Genomic DNA, 14203 nt, shown 5'->3' with positions numbered 1-14203 from the left:
GCAGGTTGGTGTGTAGATAGTTTGCCACATGACATTTCCCTACTTCTCTCCTCTCAGCCTGCTTGAAATTCCTCCCAGGGTGGAGAGAAGTAGCTGAATTGTCCCTATATCTCCCCGCTTAAGGAGTAAAAATGGATTTGCGGTTAGAAAGTCTTGAGACTTTGATATTTAACCTCTATGGGAATTGTTTCAAATTAGTTAAATTGGATTTGCAGTTTGGGCCAGGTGTGACATAATGGGAGCCTGAGACCATAAAGCATTAAGAAAGATGGTGTGTTATTCACAAGTCCCAGAGAGAGGAGGTTCATGAGGGGTCGATGGGCAGTGCGATCAGCTTGGGGGGGTTCAACCAGCAGGCGGGGAGCACATAGGCTGAGCTAGAGGGACCTGTGGGTTTGTGCCTTTATTGCGGTCCAGGGGTGGAAGTTAGTAGATTTCCCGTGGGAGTCAAAGATTGGTTAGTTTAAAGCAAATGTACATGGAAAGAGAAAGGGATTGGGGGTCTGAAGGCTCCAATCTGTCACTATCAACCATTTCTGTTCCTTCCAAGGGATGGTTACCTTAGCACTTGGGACCACCTGTGGGTCTGGGCTCTGGGGGAGTTTATGCCCCAGGGCTGGAAGCTGCTTATTATCTAGACCAAAGGTCAATGTTGAGGCAAGTTGCTTAGCCAAAGTAAGTTGGATGCCAAGACAGCACACAAAATATTTTGATAGTTATGACAGAATAAACAAATGCAACTCTCAACATCAACTTCATGTACAGTTTTTGAGTTGTAGGCTGGTAGGAATGCACCTTCCAGCCAATTTCCACTTGAAAAATCATTTAACGGAAGCACACAAAGGAGCAACTCTTTCATTTTCTCCAGGACAAAAGGTGCAGTACACTCTGGAGGTGGGAACAAATGATGTCTTGTATTGTGACTTGTACCATACAACCTGTGCTTGGTATACAGGAACTGTAAAGATCCTCTGGGCATACAGGAGAGTTTACATAAAAATTGGAAGGGGGGGAGATTGAAGGCTATGTAGTAATAATTACACTTCTTATATTGAGAATTTTCATCATTTTAAAGAAATCATCATCTAAGTTTTTCAACTTAAAATGAAGAAAAAAAAAAAAAAATCTACCACCACACATAAGGCCCAGGAATTTTCCTATTATTTTTTAGGTTCTTTCATACCTAACTCCATTTCTTGAGATGACAAATGAAATGATTATAAGAGGGTGTGAATATGATACTATTCTGACTTCACTTCTCCCAGATCAATCTCAAAGACTATTCAAAAAAAGACTTGGGGGTAAATACTCCTACAGCACCAGTCCATTAAATGTCCTGTATCCTAAGGGCAGGTGTCCAGCACCAATGGGGAAAAAAGTGCCTGTGACGCACGTAAGGTAGGCAACTGAAAGCCTCCATAAATATAGCAGATCCTCAGGGGATTTTTTTTTTTTAATAACAGCTTTTTGGAGACGTAATTCATACTTTATACTTTATAGTATATACATACTATAAAATTCATCCTTTTTAAAGTGTACAAGTTGGTGGTTTTTTAGTATATTCACAGACTTGTGCAACTATCACCAATGTCTAGTTTTAGAACCTTTTCATTACCTCCAAAAGAAATCCCGTATCCATTACGCCAACCTCCGAGCCCTTGGCATCCCCTGATGTACTGCCTGTTTCTTTGGATTTGTCTACTTTGAGAGGTGAGGGCATGCAGAATGGAGTTGGCTTGTGGGGAAGGTAGTATGCTAATGATAATGCCTTCAGTATATATATATATACAACACTTACTGGTTTACGAAGCATATTCACAAAATCACCCAAATATCACAAAAGTATCTTGCTTTAGGAATGATTAGTGTCTCAGTTTTGAGGAAGTACCTGAAGCCCCAGAAGGTGGCTTGCCAAGATCTGACCCACAGCCTGTATGGGGTACTTTGTCCACTGCCTCACAGTGGTAGTCTTTAACAAAGAGGGAGGGAGTGTAAGTTTGGGGAAAGCTGCCTCCATTAGCACCTCCTCTAGCTATTGCCTAGCCAGGCAACCCTAGAGACAGGTTTGAGGCTGGTGGGAAGAATGAGTCACCACTGCTGTCAGCAGGGGTCCAAGCTAAACAGTGACACTGCAAAGAAAGGAGTCATGGGAAGTGCAGACATAATCTTTTGGAGAATGGGCTCGTTTTGTTTCATAAGCTCATTTCTTGGCCATCTCCTTTCCCTCTACCCTATCTATCTTAGAGAATGAAGAATGATGTGCTTGTGAAACAGAAATTTACAACAGAGGAAGACCCTCGGGCCTGAGGCAGGTATGGCCCTGAGCATGGAGTGGGAGGGTAGAGCCAGCACATGGGGTTGTGTCAGGGGTTTGATGTACTTTCAAGACAGGAAGCATTAAGATGGGACCTGCCTCATTGGTAATTGGCCCTAAACCACTTGGTTATACCTAAGTTATATCTGTTTTCAACTGAATGGATGCTCCATTGAGGCTCTTCCTTGATACAGTTAGTATTTCATAATTCTACGAGATGATCGTTCGTAGGAAGGGACTCCATTAGATGCTAGTGGTGCCCAAGAGCATGAACCAGGGACCTTAAAGAAATAGCCATACTTCCATCATTTCCCCCCCATTATCAGCTTTCTGCTTACGTGCTTCAGGAATTGACTGGGAGCTCCATCTTTCCGGGGTTTCAGGGAAGACTTTAGACAGCTGCTTATTATACCGATTGAGGTTTTCCAGGAAAATTTGGTCTTCTTTTGCACCAGTCTGGTGAATGATCTGAACTTTGTCTGTGAACAAAGAATCAGTGAGTCTCCCGGCACACCCTTCCTGCCTCTCTTCTTGGGTTTCCAGTCACCAGGATCAGCCCCAATTCTCTTTTGCCCTAAAATACCATACTGTGGGGGCATCCCTTGAAGGTGACTGTTGCTTAGGAATGTCACAGATGGTGGCCCTCCTGGAGAAGCTTCAGAGACCTGGGAGTCAAGAATCGTATGTTTTCCATCAGTAAGGCAGAACCTAACTTACAGGGACTGTCCCCATGAAGAGGGTACCTAATTAATCTCTTACCAGTCTTGAATACATAAGCCTGAATAATTTTGTTAAGCACTTTTAAAGGACTTTAAACTGACAGCAGTTTAGGAGCAAAACAAGGGTAGGGAACTGAAACAGCTTGGAACATGCAGACCTAGATAAGGTATCCTGGAAGCCTAGGCATCTAAAGGATAGCAAGATGGAAGGGGAAGGTAATAGACATTAATTGAGCCTCTTCTACATGCCAGGCATTAAGCAAGAAGAATTATAGATGCTTTCTCATTTACTCTTTACTTGAAGTACATTTTTGTTAACATTGTTTTACAAATTAGGTACATAAGGCTAATAAGGATTATGTAATTTGCTGAAGGTTACTAGGAAGTGGGTAAACCAGGACTCAAACCCAGATCTGCCTTATTCCAAAGCCCATGATTTTTCCCCAGCATATCACCTGACTGGGGGAATATCTTAAGATGAGGGGAGAAGGGTAGATAGAGAAGATGTAGGTTGTTCCCAAAGTCAAATCTTGCCTACTTTATAATCCCACCCTCCATCACCTCCTTAGTAAGATAGCAGGATAGAGAAAGGGGAAAGAGGGAGAACAGTTCCCTTCCCTCCAGGTACCACTGCCCCTTTCCACCCACCTCTGTGTTAGTAACCAGGGGATGTTGCCATGAAAATCTGGGTCATCCAGAGATGAGAGGTTGATTGCATCCAGTGATAAGCCATGAATCCACACAATGTCCATCCCCCAGATACTTCCCAACCCCTTGCTCCATGTCCACATCAGCCCCCACCACAGGGCCCCAGATCTATTACCAAAGTAAATCTCCTGTTCAAAGGTGTTGTCCATGGAGTAAGCAAACTCTCCAGCTTGGGGATTCGCCTGTCGGAAGGAGCTCTCATTTTGGGTCTGGTAGTTGTGCCTCTTTGCATTGATATCTTCAGTGGTTTTATTGTTGCTGGGCACTATTTCAACTGTCTGCACTTGTGGCAAGTAATTGGGCAATCTTGGCAGGGGTGAAAGCAGGGAAGAAGAGGGAAAGGGTAGGAGATGGACTTTGCTTTCCATCGTATCCACAGCTCACTCCCTGCCCTCTTTAAGCTCAGCTCATACACACATGAGCATCTAAAGAACACCTATGTTTAGCTATTGGCCTTGCCACCAAGGTGCCAATTGAACATGGAACTGCTAGCAGGGCCGAAATACAGCCAGTCTCCCTCTCCACTTATGTAGCCCCTCCTTCTGCAGTCACTGGGCAGCATCATAGAGCAGCTTGCTCCCAGCATAATCCTTTTTTACATCCATACCCTTGAGGTTGCATGGACTTGGGAAGGGAACCCAACAGCCATATTTCCTCACTTTATCTATTATGTGTGGTTATCTAATGTTCATCCACCCCAGTTAGTACTTTAAAGGATGGGTCCATCTGTGTCATTATACACTATATTTCTAGCACTTCACAGAATATCTGGCAAGTAGCAGGAACACAATTTATATTTGTCCAATAAATGAATAAATAAATGGATTTTTACTTATCTTTAAAAGTGAAGTTCACTTTTAGTATAACAGGGATATTATACTAGTTCCAAGCTTCCCTCTAGCTACAAATGAGAAAGAAGCAATCTCTGAGAAATTTCCATTCTATTTGGGTGGCATTTAGTCCTCTGTCCTGCTGCTGGGCATTTTTTGTCAGTGACTTACTGGCACCTTATTCAGAGTGAGGCAAGACCCCAAACCTCAGAGCCGTGAGGTCTTTCTGCCTACCTCGCTCTCACCCTGGATACATTTCTTACCATAGATACCCTGGGCAGTAACTGGATCAACAGAATAGCTAAGTCTTTTGGGGGAGACCAAGAACTGATCCCTGTAAGGCAGTGGTTTTTTAATGGGGGTGATTGTATCAATGTCTGGAGACATCTTAGGTTGTCACAACTGGGGGATGCTACTGACATCTAGTGGGTAGACGCCACGGATGCTGCTAAACATCCTATAATGCACAGGGCAAGCCCCTCAACAAATAATTATCCAACCCAGAATGTCAGTAGTGCCAAGGTTGAGAAACCGTACTTTAAGGAAATTGCTCAGAGGGTAGGTTGGCAATGGGAACACAAGGGATTGATGGAAGAGTGCATTCTGAAATAAGGAGTGCGAACCCACCCAGGGATCCCTGAGGGGAGCCGGGGAACCTCAAAGGGGAGCCTGAGGTCCCAGCCAGTCTACCTGTAGTAAACAGGAAGCAGCAACTCTGGTTTCTTTTTCTCTTCTAGTGGCAGAGTAATACTTTGAGCCTCAGATTCCACTGTCTCTTCCACCTCCAGAAGTTTCAGGAGCTCCTGGTCACTGGTGGAGGTGAGCTCATCCCGGATGTGGCTCCAGTCATACTGCTGGCGCAGGAAGTTCTGCCACTTGTTGGGGGATACACCAGGCCTTAGAGGGCGCTTGTTCTGGATCCACCGGGCTGTGTGCTTGTTCAGCTTTCCCAGCACAGTGGCCTCCCAGGCTCTGGCCTCCTTCTCAGGAGGTGGAAGCCAGGCCTCCCTCTCCTCCAGGTTCACATCTGGAGAAAGTGGCAGACCCAGCATATCTGGGTCCCTACAAGGACGAAGGATGCGAGGGCGAGATGTTTCCTGAACTGCTCTTGCTGGTTTTGATATCTTCTGCTTCTTTTTAAGATTGGCAGAGCCTTCTGTCTTCATCGGTTGGGAGGTGACTGCTGAGGAACCTGAGGAATTCAAGAACTTGACGCTGACAGGTTTCTCAGGTTGGGCCTTCCTGATCTTGGGAGGCTGGATGATGTCGTTTGTATTATAGAGGTGGTCAAAGTTATACTGGCTATAAGGAATACTCGGCAGTCCACGTTGCCACACCACCTCCTGTGAAAAGGTAAGGTTTGCAGCAGCCTTTTTCAAATACTGGTTTTTGAGATGCATGCAGTGTTGCGGGTTGAAGTGGAAGGTTGGAGGCACACTGGAGATGGAGGCACACTCTTCCTTGCCTCTCTGCTCGAAGTAGCAGAAAACCATGCCCCATCCCAGCCGTGGTGGGAGTGACTGGTAGAAACGGTGGGAAAGAAAGGGCTTTCCCTTTTGGGTCTTGTTCATGTTGTTTCTCAGCAAATGCCTCCTTCCACACTGCCTGGCCCAATGCAGGGCCTGGAAGTATGAATGGGCACCTGTTAAAAGGGTGGGTGAAACTGGTGAGAGCTTTCAGCAGAAGTTGGTAGTCTGCAGCAGAACAGGAAGAGGATAACTTAGAAGATGAATGGGTGGGGGGAAGCTATGTGAATTAGAAGGACAAAAGAAACAGCGCGACATTCTAAATATTCCTTGCATCAGACCCTTGCTTCCAGTTCCCACATTTGTTCCCAAAGCTCAGACCCTCATCTCCTTATAAGAGATTACTACTTTTCAACAGTATTCTCTGCTTCCAGTTTGTCTTCAAACATTGCTTTCTCTCTGTTCAAATGGCTTATAGCATAAATTTTGGACAACTCAGCCTGGCATTCAGTGTTCTCCACAAATATGACCTTGTCCTGATGAGTCTCCTAGGTCTTCCCTTGGGTGTTTAAGTCCCCCTCCACATAGTAATATTTCCTTCTATGTCTGTCTTCCAGACTTGAGACAAGTCCTATTCATTCTTCCTGACTCAGCTCAATTCCTCCCTGCTCCATGAAATCTTTCTTGACAAGCCCAGGCAACTATGACCTGAATTGAAATATTATACTTGTAGCCCAGAGCACTTATTTTAACCTTTACTGCTATGACGTCTCACTTTGTTAGATATTTGGCTGTATACTGGATTGACTGTGCAAGGACCGTGCCTCCTGTTTCTTCTTGTCCTTCAGAATCATCCAGCACTTTTCCATATTGCTACATAGTCTTCACTGCTAAAATGTTTAACAGTTGCCGAATATATTGCCATCTGGGCAAACAGCCTTGGCCCTTCCCTAATTATCAGGCAGGCTATTTCCAGATTTTAGCTAGCTTGGGAAACATTGTAGAGAACAAATGCTTAGATTTAGTGTGTTTTGTTTTGCTTTCCTGAAGAACTCCCTTGACCTAAAAATGGTAACTAACAATTAAGGAGTACTATGATAAGGGCTTTTCATCAGGAAGATATTATGATCATTTCCTGTGGGAAGAAGCTGAGGTTCAGGGAGGTAGGTGAATTGCTTCAGATCACCTAGACAATAAGTGGATGAGTCAGGTTTCAAACCTAGTTTGCTAGTTTCCAACTACAGAGCACCTAACCACTGTGCTACACTGGTTGTGGCTCCCACCCCTCTCCACTCTCCTCACTTTATTAGCCGTGTCATAGGGGCAGGCTGGTTTCCTCACACACAGGATGAAGGCTTCCATGTCTTTCTGCCCTATTTAGTGCCTACTCCTGTCTTTCCTGCCGTAAGCACAAGATGCCCCTGCAGACCAGAACTGACTCATTTCTCTTTCCTCCACAATGCCCAGTACAATATATTGTCTCTCCATCAGACTTAATTTATTCTGCTGTCTTCCATGTCTTATATCTGTCTTCTCAGTGTTTTTCTTTCTTTTAAGAGCCAGCTTTCATCTAGATGTCACTAGACATTCACTAGACATTGACTAGAATTGTAACCTCACTTATATTAAGTCACACTTGAATAATATGATATCCCTTCAAGGAATCTTTGCACATAATACCAAATTTTGTTGTTTTGTCTCTTCACAACCATGAAGGCAACATGGCCATGAAGGCTCTAGGCATTCAAAAGTTAAGACTAGAAATATAAGGGCAAGAGTAAGAGTGGGATCACAAGGTGATATTTTTCCTGAAACAGTGCTCACTCCTTGGTTAAAAATGAACTGTCAGATGAAAACAGTAATAGTGTTCTCCTGTCTTGTGCATTGCTCTCAAAACATTTTACCCCTGTTAATATACCAGTGTTTCAGTAATTTGTTCCTAAGGCAGGAGGCATTTTGATCCTAAACACTTGGAAAATGGGATGAAAAATGGTTTCACCACAAGATGGCTACCCACATGGAGTGATTTAGGTGTCTCCAGGTATATCCCCTTTAGCCTGTGACATAAAGAATATTTGGTTGCAATGCAAACATCCCAGAAAGAATACCATATTATCAATATCAGTTATAAATTCTCATCAAATAGTTACTACCATCTAATATGATAGTTTATATTGAGAAGGAAGGAAATACTTGATAGATCTGTTTTGAAAGTTTTGTTAAAAGAGACTTGCTCTGCAGAGAATGAGGATGTATTTGCAGGGCCTCCCTGGGGAACTGGGGGAAAATGTGGAAATGTTGGACTTCCCTACCTGGGCTATTACTGATATTCTCACAAACACTGAGGACTAATAATTTGGTAGGATGAACCCTCGATCTTGGGGTGTGCCCTTGTGAAGCTTGTTGCTGCAAAGAGGATGAGCCTACTTATAATTGTGCCTAACAGTCTCCCCCAGAGAACTTTTGTAGCTCAGATGTGGCCCCCCCCCCCCCCCCCCTCTCTCTCTCTCTCTCTCTCTCTCTCAGCCCACATGGCAGGTGAACTCACTGCCCTCCCCCTTACATGGGACATGACTCCTGGGAGTATAAATCTCCCTGGCAACGTGAGAAATGACTCCCAGGGATGAGGCTAGACCTGGCATCATGGGATTGAGAAAATCTTAACCCAAAGGGGGAAGCGAAATAAAACAAAGTTTCAGTGGCTGAGAGATTTCAAATGGAGTCAAGAGGTCACTCTGGAAGGCATTCTTATGTGCTACATAGATATCCCTTTTTAGTTTTTACTGTATTGGAATAGCTAGAAGGCAATACCTGAAACTGTCGAACTGCAATCAAGTAGCCTTGATTCTTGAAAATGATTGCATAACTGTGTAGCTTACATGGTATGACTGTGTTATTGTGAAAACCTTTTGGCCTCACACTCCATTTGTCCGGTGTATGGACAGATGAGTAGAAAAATGGGTACAAAAAACTAAATGAAAAATAGGGTGGGATGGGGGGATGGCATGCTTTGGGTATTCTTTTTTACTTTTATTTTTATTCTTATTTCCATTCTTTCTGAAGTAAGAAAAATGTTCAAAAATTGATTGGGGTAATAAATGCACAACTCTATGATTGTACCCCGTGTATGATTGTATGGTATGTGAATATATCTCAATAAAACTGAATTAAAAAGAAAAAAAGAGTAGAGTGGCAGGTCCCAGGTGTTTCTATACACTGACAACATAAGACAGAATAACTGGCATCAGGGAAGACAGGACCTTGCAATCCTATAAGCAGCAACCACCAGCATTATCTCTACATTTCTAAGAACTTGGGCTGGACTGGAGGAGTGGGGGGTTGGAAGGGTTAGGCCATATGCCTCCAGTCAAAATCAGATGAACTTCCTAGACTCCCAACTGTGAAATGTGGAGTTGATATTTTGTGAATATAGGAACCCAGACTCAACATGCGTAGTATCTCAGGGGTTCCAAATTTAGTTCCATTCTTCTAGTCACCTTCCCCATTGCCCACTCCCTGGTCTGCAAAAGGAGTTGAAGTGGGCTGAATAATGCATTCTAAAAGGAATAATATCTTGCTTTTTCCCTTGTTATTAAAGCAAAAGAAATGGCCAAGGGTGAAAAAGCTGAAAAGTAATGAACCGTTACATTAGTATCTTCTGAGCACTTAAAAAATAATAATATGCTCTCACTCCCATCCATGTATTCTGATTATGAAACCCTAAGGTGGGGCCCAAGAAGAAGCTGTCAGCTTCCAGGCAGTTTGTTAGCTAGGGTTAAAGGACCTCCTGCAAACTGTTAAACTTTGCCACCTGGGGAATTCCTGATGTTCTCTTAGGCAGTGGGGGCTCCCAGTTTCATGGGCTGGGCTCTTGATCTTGAGGCTTGCCCTTGTGAAACCTATTTCTGTAATGGCAAAGCTAAGCCTACTTAAAATTAATGCCCAAGAGTCACCCAAGAAAATCTCTTTTGTTGTTCAAATGTGGTCTCTCTCTCTAAGCCAAACTCTGCAAATAAATTCACTACCTCTCCCCTATGTGGCACATGACTTCCAGGGGTGTAAGTCTGCCTGACAACATAGGACATGACTCCCAGGGAATAGCCTTGCCCTGGCATTGTGGAATTGGATGACCAAAAGTGGGGGGTGAGGGTGGGTGTAAATCCAGTTTCAATAGCTAAGAGATTTCAAATCAAGTTGAGAGGTCATTCTTGAGGTTACTCTTGTGCAAAGTTCAGCCAGATATTACAAACTGTCTCAATATGGCAAGCCCCAACCAAGAGTGTTCCTAAAAACCCGAAAGTTTTACTTAGTAAGTTTGTTTTTCAGAGACTTAAAGCCTACAGATTGTTCCTATGCCAGATAAGCTCTGAAACCCAGAATTACCAGTCTCTCCAAGAACAACAACCAGGTTCATCCCTCTGTCTCATAATGCCAATGCCTCTTTTTCAGCACAAAGAAATTAGAAGAGTTCTTGCCCAGATATCCCTCAAGATTGAGTGAAAATTATCAAATGAGAGGGAGGAGTTGTAACTGAGAAGTTAGAATTTAAGGGCTGATTATGATTACTGAATCATTATATGGATATTCCTTTTTACTTTCTGGTATATTAGACAGAGGGAAATACCTGAAATCTGAAGAACTGTAATCCAGCTGCCTTGATCTCTAATAATGATTGTATGGCTTTTATCTTGTGCCCTTGTGATTGTAAAAACCTTCTGACTCACCTTCATTTGTACCCATTTATCCAGTTTTTCGACTTTAAAGTCTTATGATCACAAAAAAAAAAAAACTCCTGCATCAAGATCACCTGAGATTGTTGTTAAAATACAGATTCCTGTGTCCCACCCCAGAATGTTGATTCACTAGGCTGATATGAAGCCTAAAAATTGGCATTTTTAACAAGCTCTCAGGGGTTTTGTGTACAGTAAATTTAGAAAAACCAGAGCTCCAAAGGGTATCAGTGAGGTATAGGGTATATGAAGGAAGGTTGGTTAGTGGGGAGACCGGGATCAGGGAACACAGCCTTTTAACCTGGCTTGTTTCAAATTCCCCGTTTCCAGCTCTCCTTTCTTCTCAGAAAGTTCCCCTCATTTTTTTTTCCTAATTTCCATTCCTTGGAAATGGAATTTCCTAATTACTTCCTAGTTTCCATTCCTTGCCATGTAACCATAGATAAGCTGCTGTCTCCTAAGATTACCCTGGAGATGGGACTAAGGACACAGTACTTGTTAGTACCTGAAGCAATACTGATCCTTTTGGTGCCTAATCCATCGTCTTTAACAACCTCAGTCTGCTTCTCACCATTCAGCTGACACCCTTCAGTGATACTCCTTTCAGGTCCCAGTATAGCCAGTGTTCCAAAATTACCTTCAAAATGGCCTCTACAACAGTCTTCAAAGGGAAGTAAGGTTCTGCATCTTAAATCTTCCTTGGTTTCTTATGTTCCAAAGCTGTTTCTATTGATCCCCAGGCAACCAACTCTTTAGAATTCTATGAGTTGAGATTTAGAGAGGCGGGGCAAGATGGCAGACTGGTGAGCTGTATGTTTTAGTTACTCCTCCAGGAAAGTAGGTAGAAAGCCAGGAACTGCGTGGACTGGACACCACAGAGCAATCTGACTTTGGGCATACTTCATACAACACTCATGAAAACGTGGAACTGCTGAGATCAGCAAAATCTGTAAGTTTTTGCGGCCAGGGGACCCGTGCCCCTCCCTGCCAGGCTCAGTCCCGGGGGAGGAGTGGCTGTCAGCTCCGGGAAGGAGAAGGGAGAACTGAAGTGGCAGCCCTTATCGGAAACTCATTCTACTGATCCAAAATCCAACCATAGATAGACTGAGACCAGACACCAGAGAATCTGAGAGCAGCCAGCCCAGCAGAGAGGAGACAGGCATAGAAAAAAAACAACACGAAAAACTCCAAAATAAAAGCGGAGGATTTTTGGAGTTCTGGTGAACATAGAAAGGGGAAGGGCCCTGAGGCGCATATGCAAATCCCGAAGAAAAGCTGATCTCTCTGCCCTGTGGACCTTTCCTTAATGGCCCTGGTTGCTTTGTCTCTTAGCATTTCAATAACCCATTAGATCTCTGAGGAGGGCCCATTTCTTTTTTTTTTTTTTTTTTTTTTTTAATCCTTTTTTCTTTTTCTAAAACAATTACTCTAAGAAGCCCAATACAGAAAGCTTCAAAGACTTACTATTTGGGCAGGTCAAGTCAAGAGCAGAACTAGGAGAGCTCTGAGACAAAACGCAATAATCCAGTGGCTGAGAAAATTCACTAAACACCACAACTTCCCAAGAAAAGGGGGGTGTCCGCTCACAGCCATCATCCTGGTGGACAGGAAACACTCCTGCCCATCGCCAGCCCCATAGCCCAGAACTGCCCCAGACAACCCAGTGTGACGGAAGTGCTTCAAATAACAGGCACACACCACAAAACTGGGCGTGGACATTAGCCTTCCCTGCAACCTCAGCTGATTGTCCCAGAGTTGGGAAGGTAGAGCAGTGTGAATTAACAAAGCCCCATTCAGCCATCATTTCAGCAGACTGGGAGCCTCCCTACATAGCCCGGCAGCCCAGAACTGCCCTGGGGGGACGGCACTCACCTGTGACATAGCACAGTCATCCCTCAACAGAGGACCCGGGGTGCACGGCCTGGAAGAGGGGCCCACTCGCAAGTCTCAGGAGCCATACGCCAATACCAAGGACTTGTGGGTCAGTGGCAGAGACAAACTGTGGCAGGACTGAACTGAAGGATTAGACTATTGCAGCAGCTTTAAAACTCTAGGATCACCAGGGAGATTTGATTGTTAGAGCTACCCCCCCGCTCCCTGACTGCCCAGAAACACGCCCCACATACAGGGCAGGCAACACCAACTACACACGCAAGCTTGGTACACCAATTGGACCCCACAAGACTCACTCCCCCACTCACCAAAAAGGCTAAGCAGGGGAGAACTGGCTTGTGGAGAACAGGTGGCTCGTGGACGCCACCTGCTGGTTAGTTAGAGAAAGTGTACTCCATGAAGCTGTAGATCTGATAAATTAGAGATAAGGACTTCAATTGGTCTACAAATCCTAAAAGAACCCTATCAAGTTCAGCAAATGCCACGAGGCCAAAAACAACAGAAAATTATAAAGCATATGAAAAAACCAGACGATATGGATAACCCAAGCCCAAGCACCCAAATCAAAAGACCAGAAGAGAAACAGCACCTAGAGCAGCTACTCAAAGAACTAAAGATGAACAATGAGACCATAGTACGGGAGACAAAGGAAATCAAGAAGACCCTAGAAGAGCATAAAGAAGACATTGCAAGACTAAATAAAAAAATGGATGATCTTATGGAAATTAAAGAAACTGTTGACCAAATTAAAAAGATTCTGGACACTCATAGTACAAGACTAGAGGAAGTTGAACAACGAATCAGTGACCTCGAAGATGACAGAATGGAAAATGAAAGCATAAAAGAAAGAATGGGGAAAAAATTGAAAAAATCGAAATGGACCTCAGGGATATGATAGATAATATGAAACGTCCAAATATAAGACTCATTGGTGTCCCAGAAGGGGAAGAAAAGGGTAAAGGTCTAGGAAGAGTTCAAAGAAATTGTTGGGGAAATTGTTGAATTCAAATTCAAAGAAATTGTTGGGGAAAACTTCCCAAATCTTCTAAACAACATAAATACACAAATCATAAATGCTCAGCGAACTCCAAATAGAATAAATCCAAATAAACCCACTCTGAGACATATACTGATCACACTATCAAACACAGAAGAGAAGGAGCAAGTTCTGAAAGCAGCAAGAGAAAAGCAATTCACCACATACAAAGGAAACAGCATAAGACTAAGTAGTGACTACTCAGCAGCCACCATGGAGGCGAGAAGGCAGTGGCACGATATATTTAAAATTCTGAGTGAGAAAAATTTCCAGCCAAGAATACTTTATCCAGCAAAGCTCTCCTTCAAATTTGAGGGAGAGCTTAAATTTTTCACAGACAAACAAATGCTGAGACAATTTGCTAACAAGAGACCTGCCCTACTGGAGATACTAAAGGGAGCCCTACAGACAGAGAAACAAAGAAAGGACAGAGAGACTTGGAGAAAGGTTCAGTACTAAAGAGATTCAGTATGGGTACAATAAAGGATATTAATAGACAGAGGGGAA

General features: G+C 43.6%; 2 protein-coding genes across 2 annotated transcripts in view; one reads left to right on the top strand and one right to left on the bottom strand.

Moving 5' to 3' along the window:
* HEATR4 (HEAT repeat containing 4) overlaps nucleotides 1–6163 on the bottom strand; it is a 36243-nt gene extending 30080 nt beyond the window's left edge. The window contains exons 1-3 of the mRNA XM_037832358.1: nucleotides 5262–6163; nucleotides 3857–4047; nucleotides 2653–2793 (exon numbers count right to left, since the gene is read on the bottom strand). Coding sequence (XP_037688286.1) covers nucleotides 2653–2793; nucleotides 3857–4047; nucleotides 5262–6142 — 1213 coding nt within the window. The 5' untranslated portion in view covers nucleotides 6143–6163. The remainder of the gene's footprint in view (nucleotides 1–2652; nucleotides 2794–3856; nucleotides 4048–5261) is intronic.
* Nucleotides 5845–14203, top strand: part of LOC119531272 (acyl-coenzyme A thioesterase 1-like) — a 35109-nt gene continuing 26750 nt past the window's right edge. Inside the window, exon 1 of the mRNA XM_037832354.1 lies at nucleotides 5845–5924. The gene's annotated coding sequence lies outside the window, so the exon portion shown is untranslated. The remainder of the gene's footprint in view (nucleotides 5925–14203) is intronic.

The sequence above is a fragment of the Choloepus didactylus genome, chromosome 4 (genome assembly GCF_015220235.1).
Source record: "Choloepus didactylus isolate mChoDid1 chromosome 4, mChoDid1.pri, whole genome shotgun sequence".
Classification (NCBI taxonomy): Eukaryota; Metazoa; Chordata; class Mammalia; order Pilosa; family Megalonychidae; genus Choloepus; species Choloepus didactylus.
This window is presented reverse-complemented; position numbering and strand designations above follow the sequence as displayed.